We start from the raw sequence: 15,509 nt of genomic DNA on the forward strand, positions 1-15,509 counted from the left end.
AATGCCTAGGAACCCCAAAATCTAAAATGCAGTTGTGAGTCAGAGCATACACAACAAACTGAAACACGGAGAGGTCCTTGCGTTGTTTACGTGTTTACTACAAGGTGCTGCTGTGTTTGCTGGCAGTGCTTTGCTTGGTTGGAGGACCGTGTTCATGAGTCATCATCTCTGCCCTGGGGCTCTGCAGCCAGATGATGGAGCAGATGTATTTCTGCTTATTGTAGTTCCTCTAATATACCGGTAAGGCATCATTACATCTCTGTAAACATTTATTATACATTCAGAAACTTTCCAAATTGATATAATGGTTATGAATTATTTCTTTTTTACACCTCAGATTTTCCGTCATTATTCTGAAGTTGTCAGACCCCAGTGTGTGTTATGCTATACTGTAGAGGGTGGTTGTGTTCAGTGCTGAGCATTGTGCTCTCTCTCTCTCTGGCAAGAATGTTATCCTTTGTGTCATGTACAGTTGAAGTCGGAAGTTTACATACATTTAGGTTGGAGTCATTAAAACTCGTTTTTCAACCACTCCACAAATATCTTGTTAACAAACTATAGTTTTGGCAAGTCGGTTAGGACATCTACTTTGTGCATGACACAAGTAATTTTTCCAACAATTGTTTACAGAGAGATTATTTCACTTATAATTCACTGTATCACAATTCCAGCGGGTCAGAGGTTGACTACACTAAGTTGACTGTGGCTTTAAACGGCCTGGAAAATTCCAGAAAATTATGTCATGGCTTTTGAAGCTTCTAGGCTATTTGACATCATTTGAGTCAACTGGAGGTGTACCCGTGGATGTATTTCAAGGCCTACCTTCAAACTCAGTGCCTCTTTGCTTGGCATCATGGGAAAAATGTAAATAAATCAGCCAAGACCTCAGAAAAACATTGGAGACGTCCACAAGTCTGGTTCATCCTTGGGATCAATTTCCAAAAGCCTGAAGGTACCACTTTCATCTGTACAAACAAAAGTACACAACAATAAACACCATGGGACCACGCAGCCATTATACCGCTCAGGAAGGAGATGCATTCTGTCTCCTAGAGATGAACATACTTTGGTGCGAAAAGTGCAAATCAATCCCAGAACAGCAGCGAAGGACCTTCTGAATATGCTGGAGGAAACAGCTACAAAAGTATCAATATCCACAGGAAAATTAGTCCTATATCGACATAACCCAAAAGGCCACTCAGCAAGGACAAAGCCACTGCTCCAAAACCGCCACAAAAAAGCCAGACTACAGTTTGCAACTGTACATGGGGACAGAGATCATACTTTTTGGAGAAATGTCCTCTGGTCTGATGAAACAAAAATAGAACTGTTTGACCATAATGACCATCGTTATGTTTGGAGGAAAAAGGGGGAGGCTTGCAAGCAGAAGAACACATCCCAACCGTGAAGCACGGGGGTGGCAGCATCATGTTGTGGGGGTGCTTTACTGCAGGAGGGACTGGTGCACTTCACAAAATAGATGGCATCATGAGACAGGAACATTATGTGGATATATTGAAGCAACATCTCAAGACATCAGTCAGGAAGTTAAAGCTGTCAGGAAGTTAAATGGACAATGTCCCCAAGCATACTTCCACTGTTGTGGCAAAATGGCTTAAGGACACAAAGTCAAGGTATTGGAGTGGCCATCACAAAGCCCTGACCTCAATCTTATAGAACACTTGTGGGAAGAACTGAAAAAGCGTGTGCGAGCAAGGAGGCCTACAAACCTGACTCAGTTACACCAGCTCTGTCAGGAGGAATGGGCTAAAATTCACCCAACTTATTGTGGAAAGGTTGTGGAATGCTACTCGAAACATTTGACCCAAGTTAAACAATTTAAAGGCAATGCTACCAAATACTAATTGAGTGTATGCAAACCTCTGACCCACTGGGAATGTGATGAAAGAAATAAAAGCTGAAATAAATAATTCTCTCTTCTATTATTCTGGCATTTCACATTCTTAAAATAAAGTGGTGATCCTAACTGACTTATGCCAGGGACTTTTTACTAGGATTAAATGTCAGGAATTGTGAAAAACTGTATGTGGCTAAGGTGTATGTAAACTTCCATCTTCAACTCTACAGTCTAGGCCAAAAGTTTTGAGAATGAACCAAATATGAATTTTCACAGAGTCTGCTGCCTCAGTTTGTATGATGGCAATTTGCATTTACTCCAGAATGTTATGAAGAGTGATCAGGTGAATTGCAATTTATTGCAAAGACCCTCTTTGCCATGCAAATGAACTGAATCCCCAGAAAACATTTCCACTGCATTTCAGCCCTGCCACAAAAGGATCAGCTGACATCATGTCAGTGATTCTCTTATTAACACAGGTGTGAGCGTTGACGAGGACAAGGCTGGAGATCACTCTGTCATGCTGACTGAGTTCAAATGACAGACTGGAAGCTTCAAAAGGAGGGTGGTGCTTGGAAACATTGTTCTTCCTCTATCAACCATGCTTACCTGCAAGGAAACACATGCCATCATCATTGCTTTGCACAAAAAGGGCTTCACAGGCAAGGATACTGCTACTAGTAAGATTGCACCTAAATAAACCATTTATCGGATCACCAAGAACTTCAAGGAGAGCGGTTCAATTGTTGTGAAGGCTGCAGGGCACGCAAGAAAGTCCAGCAAGCGCCAGGATCATCTCCTAAAGTTGATTCAGCTGCGGGTTTGGGGCACCACCAGTACAGAGCTTGCTCGGGAATGGCAGCAGGCAGGTGTGAGTGCATCTGCACGCACCGTGAGGTGAAGACTTTTGGAGGATGGCCTGGTGTCAAGAAGGGCAGCAAAGAAGCCACTTCTCTCCAGGAAAAACATCAGGGACAGACTGATATACTGCAAAAGGTACAGGGATTGGACAGCTGAGGACTGGGGTAAAGTCATTTTCTCTGATGAATCCCCTTTCTGATTGTTTGGGGCATCCAGAACAAAGCTTGTCCGGAGAAGACAGTGAGCGCTACCATCAGTCCTGTGTCATGTCAACAGTAAAGCATCCTGAGACCATGTGTGGAGTTGCTTCTCAGCCAAGGGAGTGGGCTCACTCACAATTTTGCCTAAGAACACAGCCATGAATAAAGAATGGTACAAACACATCCTCCGAGAGCAACTTCTCCCAACCATCCGGGAACAGTTTGCTGACGAACAATGCCTTTTCCAGCATGATGGAGCACCTTGCCATAAGGAAAAAGTGATAACTAAGTGTCTCGGGGAACAAAACATCTATATTTTGGGTCCATGGCCAGGAAACTCCCCAGACCTTAATCCTATTGAGAACTTGTGGTCAATCCTCAAGAGGCAGGTGGAGAAACAAAACCACCAATTCTGACAATCTCCAAGCATTGATTATGCAAGAATGGGCTGCAATCTGTCAGGATGTGGCCCAGAAGATAATTGACAGCATGCCAGGCGGATTGCAAAGGTCTTGAAAAAGAAGGGTCAACACTGCAAATATTGTCTCTTTGTATCATGTCACATTCTGACCTTTATTTCCTTTGTTTTGTCTTTATTTAGTATGGTCAGGGCGTGAGTTGGGGTGGGCAGTCTGTTTGTTTTTCTATGTTTGGTTTCTGTTTCGGCCTAGTATGGTTCTCAATCAGAGGCAGGTGTCGTTAGTTGTCTCTGATTGAGAATCATACTTAGGTAGCCTGGGTTTCACTTTTGAGTTGTGGGTGTTTGTTTTCCGTGTGTGTGTTTGTTGCTACACGGTACTGTTTCGGTTTCGTTCGTTTCACGTTTATTGTTTTTTAGTGTTCCGTTTGTGTTGATAAATAAAACGTTATGGACACTTACCACGCTGTAATGTTTTCCTCCTCTTTGTCTGAAGAGGAGAGGCGAGAAGGATTGGAGGACCAATATGCGGCATGGTGAGTGTTCATCTTATTTAATAATAAATCCAAACTGAACACTTCAATTTACAAAAACAACAAATGTGAAAACCGAAAACAGTACCGTGTAGTGTAAAACACAGACACGGAAACAATCACCCACAAACAAACAGTGAAACACAGGCTACCTAAGTATGATTCCCAATCAGAGACAACCAACGACACCTGCCTCTGATTGAGAACCATACTAGGCCGAACACAGAAAAACACCCTAAACACACAAAACATAGAATGCCCACCCAGCTCACGTCCTGACCAACACTAAAACAAGGAAAACACAAAAGAACTATGGTCAGAACGTGACACACGCTGCGCATTGGTCCTCCGATCCTTCTCGCTTCTCCTCCTCAGAGGAGGAGGAATGCCGTTACACATCAACTTCATGTAATTGTAACATCTGACAAAAATATCGAAAGACAGTGAAGCAGCAAACTTTGTGGAAATTAATATTTGTGTCATTCTCAACACTTTTGGCCACGACTTTACATACCAGCCCTACCCAAAGGGAAGAGGTGGGCAGGCCAGGGATTTTGCTGGCTGAGAGCACTACAGGGCAGGAGTACACAGTGCAGAGCAGCGGGCACTGTTGAATGCTAAGCACGCCTTAAAAGAGAGTCCTTTGTCAGAATCCACCCTTGATGAATAAACTGCTCAGCATTTGAGAGTGTGTGGGATCTGTACAGCATTCTTCTCAAGTCATCAAGTCTGTTTGTCCATTTTAACCATTGCAATGCCTAATGGAGCAAATATCATGACTAGATAATATACTCTACTAATTCATGCAGGGGCTTATCCAAGACCCAGTGGTACAGCACACATTGTGGTGGAGGAATCATCCCAGACAACCCTCCCTCTGAACAGGCAGGCACCCCAGCTGTCAGTCTGAATTAGGCCAGGCCTTAGATCCCCACCACGAATCAGGGCAGGACAGACTAAGTCCTCCGATAGGGAGTCAGAGTACAGGCGAAGAACGGGACGGCAGCTCCTCTCAGGATACAGTCCAGACATAGTTTGCAGGTATGGGAAAGCTTATGAATGGAGATTTCACATGGTCTTTTGAAAGCTATTATAGTTCCTGTAAGCAGCTGTTTTTTTAATTGAGTACTAATTGTCAAATTACTTACTAACTGTCGCTATGTTTGATGAGTTTTAGAATAACAAGCACAGTGAGAGCATCCTTCTAGAACAGTAAAAAGCAGCTCGATTCTTGAAAAATGTGGAATCTGATTCTATTCTAGTGCCTTATTGGGATCTCTCTCTCTGTCTCTCTCTCTGTCTCTCTGTGTCTCTCTGTCTCTCTCTGTCTCTCTGTGTCTCTCTGTCTCTCTCTGTCTCTCTGTCTCTCTCTCTGTCTCTGTGTCTCTCTCTCTGTCTCTGTGTCTGTCTCTCTGTCTCTCTGTCTCTCTGTCTCTCTGGTCTAACTTTACTATCATTTTGGGTTCCAAAAGTCCTCACAAGTACAGTAAAACAAGGAAGATTATGACAAGGCTATTTTAGGGGTTAGGGTTCGAATTAGGGTTAGGAGTTAGCTTTAGTTTAAGGGTTATGGTTAGAGGTTAGGGAAAATAATATTTTGAATGGGAATAAATGTTTTTTGAGCACTTGGATAGTAAAACCAATGTGTGTGTGTTTATCACACACGTTTTGTGATTTTCCTCGTGTTTTTTCACTCTAGTGTCTACTTTCAGCCATACACTGAGAATGCAAACCATTAAGAACCATGACATAGACTGACCAGGTGGATATAGGTGAAAGTTATGATCCCTTATTGATGTCACTTGAAGAAGTTAACTTCTTAAGGATGACGCAGAACACAGTTCCCATGCAGGAACATCACTCAGCGGAATTTCAGAGCGCCACCTATAGTTTTTGATAAAACTCAAACTTTCATTAAACTTTCATTAAAATACACATTCAAGGTAGTGAATTAAAGCTACACTCGTTGTGAATCTATCCACCAAGTCAGATTTGTAAAATGCTTTTCGGCGAATGCATGAAGCTATTATCTGATAGCATGTACCCCCAAAATACTGCAACGTCACCTAACACGACAGATTTTCCGTTAGCCGGCGCTACCCAAAACGCAGAAATAAAATATAAAACATTCATTACCTTTGACGAGCTTCTTTCTTGGCACTCCTAGATGTCCCATAAACATTTATTTGGGTCTTTTTTTCGATTAAATCAGTCCATATATAGCCTAGATATCGATCTATGAAGAATGTGTAATCAAGGAAAAAACTGAGTTTGATAACGTAGCGTCATTTTTAAAAATTAAAAAAGTCGACGATAAACTTTCACAAAACACTTCGAAATACTTTTGTAATGCAACTTTAGGTATTAGTAAACGTTAATAATTCTTTAGCTCCACGTCTTGAAATCATGTCCGGATATTTCTCAACCAAAACATCCTGTCGGAGACCGGAAGAAATCGGCTCCCTTGTTTCGGTTTGACCAAGAAACAAATCCGAGACAAATGACAAGACTGTTGACATCGTGTGGAAGCTGTAGGTATTGCAACCTCAGCCCCATTTAATGTGGGTCACTTTTAACAATTGGTTGAAGTGGCGCATGGATATATTTTCCCATTTTCAGTGATCAGATTTTCCTGCACTTTTCGATGAAACGCACGTTCTGTTATAGTCACAGCCGTGATTTAACCAGTTTTAGAAACGTCTGAGTGTTTTCTATCCACACTTACTAATCATATGCATATACTATATTCCTGGCATGAATAGCAGGGCGCTGAAATGTTGCGCGATTTTTAACAAAAAGCTGCAAAAATTCGCAGCCTCCCTACCACTTTAATCAGTGTAGACAAAGGGGAGGAGACAGGTTAAATAAGGATTTTTAAGCCTTGACACAACTGAGTCATGGATTGTGTACAGTATGTGTGTCATTCAGAGGGTGACAAAGAGACTGCAACGCTGCTGGGTTTTTCTCACTCAACAGTTTCCTGTGTGTATCACGAATGGTCCACCACCCAAAGGACATCCAGCCACCTTGACACATTTGGGAAGCATTGGAGTCAACATGGGCCAACATCCCTGTGGATTGCTTTCAACACGTTGTAGAGTCTATGCTCTGACGAATTGAGGCTGTTCTGAGAGCAAAAGGGGGTGCAACTCAATATTAGGAAAGTGTTCCTAATGTTTTGTAAACTCTGTGTATGTCCTGTCGGGAATAGTCTGTCTAGCCATGTTTGTTTGAAATCCATTTGAACAATACTATGTTGGTTAAGAATAAGAAAGGAGGAAGAGAGAGAGCGAAAGACATTCAGGGAGGGGAAGGAAAACGTTTAAAAAAGTCTCTTTGAGGCAGCAGTCACTAAGGGGAGGGCAGCAGGATACCACTAGTGGGTGGCGCCTGATGATTGTATCTGAGCCATGGACACACATAGCAGCAAGCCTCTCTTTTACATACTCCCTTCCCCTAAACAGGAATAGATGTCATGTTTTAAACAGGAATAGATTTGATATATTTTAAACAGGAATGGATGTAGTAGGCGGTTTTCTGTCACACAGTTTCTTACATCATCTCTTCTGTCTGGATTTTTCTCAGAATTCACCCAGAAAACAACAATTCGGCACAGACTGAGACTCCTGGATCCTACAGTGTTTTACAGCACTATCTACTCTTACCAGTGGCTGCTGAAATAGGAGGAGAAACTGCTGCCTGAGGCCTGAGAACAGGGAGGCTAAGATTCTAAGACTGCCACACAGGCAGCTCAACAGTCATGTCAGCCTCCCTCCTGGACGCTGATCCCATCTATGCCACGGTTGTCCACACTACCAAGGCCAAGGCATGGGAGTCACCAGGTGCCGTGTCTGTACCTCCAGTCAGGCTGAGGGCTCCGGTGGACCTGAAGCTGACCCGCAGCCTCTCCAAGTCAGACTCAGACCTGTTTGTGTCTTCCCTGAGTGAAGAGGATGGGGGTCTGAACGGCCACTGTGATTCTGTGACCAACTGCAGCTCTGGGAAAAAACGGATGGAGAGATCGCCCTCCTTCGCCTCAGAGTGGGATGAGGTAATACACTGGGCTCTCTGGGTGGGAGAAGAGGCAGGGATTGGCACTGGGAGAGTTAATGCATAGACAGGCTACCAATTGAGCTTTTTAACTCCTATAGGAGCTCGGGGGAAAGGAGGGGAAGTATTGTAATGAGGGATAAAGAGAGGAAGGAAGAAGAGTGAGAGGCAGGAGGGGAAGGGGCAGCAGTGGCGCTGACTTTACCTATACAGTCACTGCAGAATGCCTGCAGGCAAGTGCTGAACGCATGAGTGGCCTGATCACTCCCACCATTACCCCATAGCAGCACTGGCACAAATGGCTAATTGGGCTTGGAATGTCACTCCAGATACAGCCAGACTGCTTCCCAGAGGTCAGCCCATGCATGGTTCAATGTCTCCCCTGTTCCCACTGTTTCTCCTGCTCTCTGGAAGGCTAATACAGGACAGAGCCCCAGCCTCAGCGCTTACTGTATGTATACAGATTCCATCCTGGTCTAAAGATGTATTGTGCTGAACTCTAGTCTAGATAGAGGTTATTGCCTCTTTTGGCTCAGCAGTGTCTCCCCCCGTGGCCATTCCCCCTGTTATTCCCTAGTTCCCCGGCCCTCTCTCTGCTCTCCCCTCTATTCTCTGCTCCCTGACAATACTGTTTACTCAGGCCCTGCTGGGTGGGGTGTCCTGTTCTCAAGGGCATCCTGTTTTGCAGCTGCCCCCGTGTGTCTGTTTCTCGTGTAGATTTTAGGGATTCATTTGGAGCAGGATGGGGGAGAGGACGCAGGGACAAATACTTACTCAGACATACTCATAAGGAGCTTAACAACGGCCCGTCCCCCTCAGACAGTCCAGAGCCCGGGTCTATTACGCACACACACACACACACACACACACACACACACTGTTCATAATTGTTTGAAGTCATTTACCGGTATATTTGTAATTTCTTGTCATTAGCCTGCCCTATGCTTGTCCCAATTATTTGATTTGATGTAAGGGTTATATTGAGGGCATTTAAGCACAAGAGTGGTCCTCCATGCGGGAAAGCACTCAAGCAAGCAAGGGATAATAATAATAATAATATATGCCATTTAGCTGGATCATCACACGGTATGCTAATGACAGGTTTGATGACATCAATCATCAACAGCTTTACATCTTGAGCACATTTGTTAAATTCTTTAAAGGAACAAGTGTCCGAACCAGACATGTTAAAGATTGCATATCTCCATACCTCCACTCATTAGTAATGCTTTGAACATCTCCATTCATTAGTGATACTTTGAATATCTTCATTCATTAGTGAGAGTACTTCAAATTAGCTTTTTATATCAGAGAGATGATTGTGGTTGTATTGTGTGTTTGCTTGTGCGTGCGTATAAGTGTGTTGTGGCATGCTCTCGTCCATTTGCCTCATTGTGTTAACATTGCTCTAGTCTATTGGGGCGCTGGCTGAAAATAATTTCAGCTTGGAAAGACTAACATGTTCAGCACATATGCTGGTTTAAGTCCTTCCATAATTCATGTGGCTAGCTGGGGCAGAGATCTATTTATAATATCTAGTTTGACAAACTCACCTGACAGATCGTGTCTGCATTGGCTCACCCAGAGAAACACATCCACCTGATGTCCCCATCCCACTGTGCCAGACTGACAGAGCAGGCTGTGTCGGGCATGTGAGCAAATATGCTTGATTGAACATCTGATTAAAAGTCTCTCCTCTCGTCATCTAGGCATGGAGCCAATGGACAGTTCAGCTGTGAACATAGTCCATAGGTGAAACAGGCATGGCAATGAGATCCATAAAAAAACTCCCGTCTTGAGGTGCCCTCTTGGTTCCACCATCAGTCTATTAGTCTGTACTGTGGCCTGTCCTGCATTAGTGATCCTGTTACATACCAATCTGGCTTAACCCCCTGCCTCATATTACCTCCTGATGGCTAAACTTCACCGTTCATTTGTAATACACACTACACTTAAAAAGTTTGGGGTCACTTAGAAATGTCCTTATTTTTTAAAGAAAAGCACATTTTTGGTCCATTTAAAATAACATCAACTTGATCAATTTGATTTAATGGACAAAAAATGATTTTCTTTCAAAAACAAGGACATTTCAAAGTGACCTCAAATTTTGAACTGTAGTGTACCTGCAGTGAAAAGGCAATACTTATGGACCACACATTCTTATTGTGCCTAGATACTGAGAAAGGCAGGAGAAAAGGTCCATAAAGAGCTGCTGCTATTCAAACTGGCAAAGGGATTTACAGTACAGGCTCCTAATTGCTAATTGGTAAAGTAGTTTAATGGCTATCCAGCTCAAAGCTTATAGCTGACAGTGATTCGTCATGATCTACACAGATGGGTATATAATTAACCAATTAACTTTTGTTCATATGGGGACTTAGCTAAATTAATAGCTGTGTCTTGACTGTCTTAAATGAGTTGAATTCCCATTAAAAATAATGTGGATACTATACATTACTATACAGATTTAATCCTGAGCGATAGACCCATGAGGCCCTGGTTAGGGTAAGCTTCCCAACAGGTCTTCTCCCTGGGTCCTTGATGTGGGTAACAGAACAGTGTGACAGCAGCAGAGATTGAAGTGCCCACTAAGAGGATTAGCATATAGATCCCACCTGAATACAGTCTGATCACTTTTAAGAGGCGCACAATTGATTTAACAGAGTCCATCAACAGGCCCTTGACTTCATAACTGTGCTATAATATTTATAATGTAATATATTTATTTGTGGTCACCATTAGAGGTCGACCGATTATGATTCTTCAACGCCGATACCGGTACCGATAATTGTAGGATCAAAAAAAGCCGATAGCGAAATAGTCTTATTTTTTATTTGTAATAATGACAATTACAACAATACTGAATGAACACTTATTTTAACTTAATATAATACACCAATAAAAATCTATTTAGCCTCAAATAAATAATTAAACATGTTCAATTTGGTTGAAATAAAGCAAAAACAAAGTGTTGGAGAAGTAAAAGTGCAATATGTGCCATGTAAAAAAGCTAACGTTTGAGTTCCTTGCTCAGAACATGAGAACATATGAAAGTTGGTGGTTCCTTTTAACGTGAGACTTCAATATTCCAAGGTAAGATGTTTTAGGATGTAGTTAATATAGTATTTATATGACTATTTCTCTCTATACCATTTTGTATTTCATATACAGTGCCTTGCGAAAGTATTCGGCCCCCTTGAACTTTGCGACCTTTTGCCACATTTCAGGCTTCAAACATAAAGATATACAACTGTATTTTTTTGTGAACAATCAACAACAAGTGGGACATAATCATGAAGTGGAACGACATTTATTGGATATTTCAAACTTAAAAGCCGAGGTCCTTGCAGAGCAAGGGGAATAACTACTCCAAGTCTCAGAGCGAGTGATGTTTGAAACGCTATTAGTGCGCACCCTGCTAACTAGCTAGCCATTTCACATCGGTTACACCAGCCATTAGGCTGATAGGCTTGAAGTCATAAACAGAGCTGTGCTTGCGAAGAGCTGCTGGAAATACACACGAAAGTGCTGTTTGAATGAATGCTTACGAGCCTTCTGCTGCCTAACATCGCTCAGTCAGACTGCTCTATCAAATCATAGACTTAATTATAACATAACATAGAAATACGAGCCTTTGGTCATTTATATGGTCGAATCCCGGAAACTATAATTTCGAAAACAAAACGTTTATTCTTTCAGTGAAATCTGGAACCGTTCCGTATTTTATCTTAACGGGTGGAATCCATGAGTCTAAATATTCTTGTTACATTGCACAACCTTCAATGTTATGTCATAATTACGTAAAATTCTGGCAAATTAGTTCGCAATGAGCCAGGCTGCCCAAACTGTTGCATATACCCTGACTCTGCGTGCAATGAACGCAAGAGAAATGGCACAATTTCACCTGGTTAATATTGCCTGCTAACCTGGATTTCTTTTAGCTAAATACGCAGGTTTAAAAATATATACTTATGTGTATTGATTTTAAGAAAGGCATTGGTGTTTATGGTTCGGTACAGTCGTCCAACGATTGTGCTTTTTTCGCAAATGTGCTTTTGTAAAATCATCCCCCAGCGTTGCATCGATTATATGCAACGCAGGACACACTAGATAAACTAGTAATATCATCAACCATGTGTAGTTAACTAGTGATTATGATTTTTTTTAAATTTTTTGTTGAATATGACCCATTTTTCTCCCCAATTTCGTGGTATCCAATTGTTTTAGTAGCTACTATCTTGTCTCATCACTACAACTCTGCATTCAAGTAACAGGCAGGCTCCTCGTGGAGTGCAATGAGAGGCAGGTGGTTAGAACGTTGGACTAGTTAACTGTAAGGTTGCAAGACTGGATCCTCCGAGCTGACAATGGGAAAATCTGTCGTTCTGCCCCTGAACAAGGCAGTTAACCCACTGTTCCTAGGCCGTCATTGAAAATAAGAACGTGTTCTTAACTGACTTGCCTAGTTAAATAAAGGTGTAAAAAAAAAAAAAAGAATCGGCAAAATCGGCGCCCAAAAATACGAATTTCCGATTGTTATGAAAACTTGAAATCAGCCCTATTTAATCGGCCATTCCGATTAATTGGTCGACCTCTAGTCACCATACTTGATTATTCCCACTCATTGTCACACTAATCAAAGGCTTGCCACTCAAGAGCTTACTGGAAAATAGTGCATATGTGCATTCTACTGTAAGACATTTCACAATTCAGTTTGAAAAATAATCTATTATGTTATGTGTTATGACAGCTACATTGAATAGTTTTTTGTACACATTTTCCACCGATCTGTTCTCAACTGATGTCCTGCACATCTGGAAAGAGTGATGATGTGGGACAGTTATGTAGCCTTAATTCCATTACTCTCGGGCTGAAATAATCTACCTCTTTAATTGTAATGAGATGGAATTCCTTAAAAAGCTGCTTTTGGGCCGAGATAAGGTGCACTATGGGCAATGTGGTGCTGGTATGTGTGTGATATAGAATGTAACTGGGTTAATTCAAAGTGGAATATGTAAGGTTTGTATCGCTGTAGGGAGCTTCCGTGTCTGACTAAATGAATCAAGGCTTTTCCTGAGTGTTTATGCCACTAGCAAAGTGCATAGGACTTCTCAAATACTAAATATTGCATCAAATAGCCCTTTATTTGTCTCCAGTGTAATTAGTGAAAGCAAATTCAGATTTTCATCCTCTTATAGTTGTATACAATACAGATGTAATCACAGGATAGCACTGTATTATGGTATTATCTACCACTTGAACAGTTAGTGTACAGTTAGCTCCCTCCATGGCTCTGAGAAGCTCTATTCCCATAATCCCAGTCTGTCTAGAGCAAAGGGTGCTGGAGAATGTCACACCAGTTCTCACACAAAAATACAAGGCTAAACTGTGCAATATTACTGCAATATTCTTCTTGACTTTGCTTTTAAGATACATTATGATCCTTTCTTTTCCAAGAGAGAAGAGGTTTTAGGTCCATAATCTGCCGTATTGTTCTGTGTTAACCCCCAGGCAGACTTGTTGTTTCTCTCTGTATACTGCATGTTTTCCCTTTCTGTTCAGAGAAGGGGCAGAGAGCCTTATTTAATCTCATAAAGGTCATTTTGCAGAGATCTATTTGCCCTGCCACTTTCCCCTGTGCTTCGTGCACACAAGGTTCAAACGCTTTAAATTGTGAGTGACCCTATTACCCCGCTGTGTTTTTGCTGAGTGGTGGAGGGAGTGTGAATGACCATTAAAACACTACCAATATTTTTGTGTAAATGCTGACCAGACCGCTTGTGCACATGCGTCTGCGCGCGCATGATGATTTTGTCCACCCACACCAGACAAGATCAGGGCACGCAGGTTGGAATATCACAATGAACTCTGAACCAACTATATAAATTTGGTGGCAGGTTGAAAAGCATTAAACATTTATGGCAATTTAGCTAGCTAGCTAGCTTGCTGTTTCTAGCTAATTTGTCCTGGGATATAAACTGGGATATAAACATTGGGTTGTTATTTCACCTGAACTGCACATGGCCCCCTCTCCTCCTCCGGCAGCGTAGCCTAGTGGTTAGAGCGTTGACAAGGTACAAATCTGTCGTTCTGCCCCTGAACAGGCAGTTAACCCACTGTTCCTAGGCCGTCATTGAAAATAAGAATTTATTCTTAACTGACTTGCCTAGTTAAATAAAGGTTAAAAAAAATAAAAAAATACATTTAAAAAATGCTCGCACACGCGACACAAGCGGTGTGGTCAGCATGTTACTCTTAAACAACCCTCCTCCATCTTCAGCCCTCCTCCTCAGTCAGCCTCCATGTTCAATCAACATTACACTGTCTGTAAACATACAGACAGGAGAGGTATGAGCAAATGTTGAAGCCTATTAATCAAGGATTTGGCCTGTCTTAAGAAATGTTAGCAGTAAAGGATAAGGTTACAGACTGAAGATATACTATATTACATTTATTTGTGTTATGGAAATGATGAATATGTTTAATAATGCTTAGGGTAACCATATCTGGTTTGTTCTGCCCCTCCTCAGATTGACAAGATAATGAACCTGATTGGAGCAGGCATCGAATCGTCCAATGACAAGCAGTGCATATCCCCAGGTAAATGTTATTTTTTTGTATTGTCTTGAATACCTTCATGTAGGTAAATGCTGCAGTAAGCTGTATGTCAGCCTTGTGATAGTGTTCTGGTAAAGGGTTAACCTTCATTACAGGTAGAATGTGTCTTCGATGTGTCTTCGACTAACAGCCAACAACCCTATTATCTAAGACATAAATGATAGCCGGTGGGAATTGTGGTAGAGTACCCCACCAAGGTAGTGGCAGTGCTGGGAACACTGGCTGTAACCCTTTGAGGGATGGTCACAATCTGACAATTAGGGAGGGGGCAGAATACTGTGGCCTTGGCAGCACAGCATCATAATGGTCTGACTGCACAGGGGGTGCCGGGGAAAAAGGGTCTCCACAGGGGACCAGCGTGAGTGTGTGTTTTGGGGAAGGGGGGTATCCAATCTCCATCAGCCAGGAATATACATTGGCTTATCAAATCTTCCCATCCCTGCTCAATTTTGGTACGACTCTCAAACAACTACAATGGTATATGCATTCACATAGCAAGTCTACTCTTGAGCTAGGCTCTGGGGATGAAACAACAGTTTGTGTATGTGTGTGCATGAGGGCCTGTGTGAGTGTGTAGGTGGGGGTATTGGTGGAAGGGGAGAGGTGTAGATGTGTATGTGTGGATGGGGCGTGTGCTTGTATGCATCAAACAGACGTTTCTATAGAGTAATGATGTTAGGGACCATACAGGATGCAATCACAAGCTGTAATATAAAATAAATAATTTCTGCACACCTAAATGTTGATTTTCTACTGCTTGTCCTTGATAAAGATAACAATCATTTGTAGGAATTGCCTACATTATTATTTTTCAATTGTGGGAAGGAATTAATGTATGCGTATAAAAATTAAATAATTACATATAGTATAACCAAGGCGAAAAGGTTAGACATGCTTATGGCTACTAAGCTGGTTTTGTTCTGTAAGTGGCACTTTGTACTCTTTTCAAGTGTCCCAACCTCTTAAGGACC

The 15,509-nt window shown here is 42.0% G+C and overlaps 1 protein-coding gene across 4 annotated transcripts in view; it reads left to right on the top strand.

The window, feature by feature from the left end:
* The first annotated feature begins 4,739 nt into the window (after positions 1-4,739).
* Positions 4,740-15,509, top strand: part of LOC118400181 (ankyrin repeat and SAM domain-containing protein 1A-like) — a 45,387-nt gene continuing 34,617 nt past the window's right edge. Inside the window, exons 1-3 of one of the 4 annotated variants that reach the window (XM_035796756.2) lie at positions 4,740-4,911; positions 7,456-7,921; positions 14,451-14,520. In XM_035796756.2, the coding sequence (XP_035652649.1) occupies positions 7,631-7,921; positions 14,451-14,520 (361 nt within the window). In that variant the 5' untranslated portion in view covers positions 4,740-4,911; positions 7,456-7,630. Of the gene's footprint in view, positions 4,912-7,053; positions 7,922-14,450; positions 14,521-15,509 lie in introns of those variants that run through there. The other 3 variants (XM_052473374.1, XM_035796758.2, XM_035796757.2) reach the window with 3 other exon arrangements.

Source organism: Oncorhynchus keta, chromosome 21, assembly GCF_023373465.1.
Source record: "Oncorhynchus keta strain PuntledgeMale-10-30-2019 chromosome 21, Oket_V2, whole genome shotgun sequence".
Lineage (NCBI taxonomy): Eukaryota > Metazoa > Chordata > Actinopteri > Salmoniformes > Salmonidae > Oncorhynchus > Oncorhynchus keta.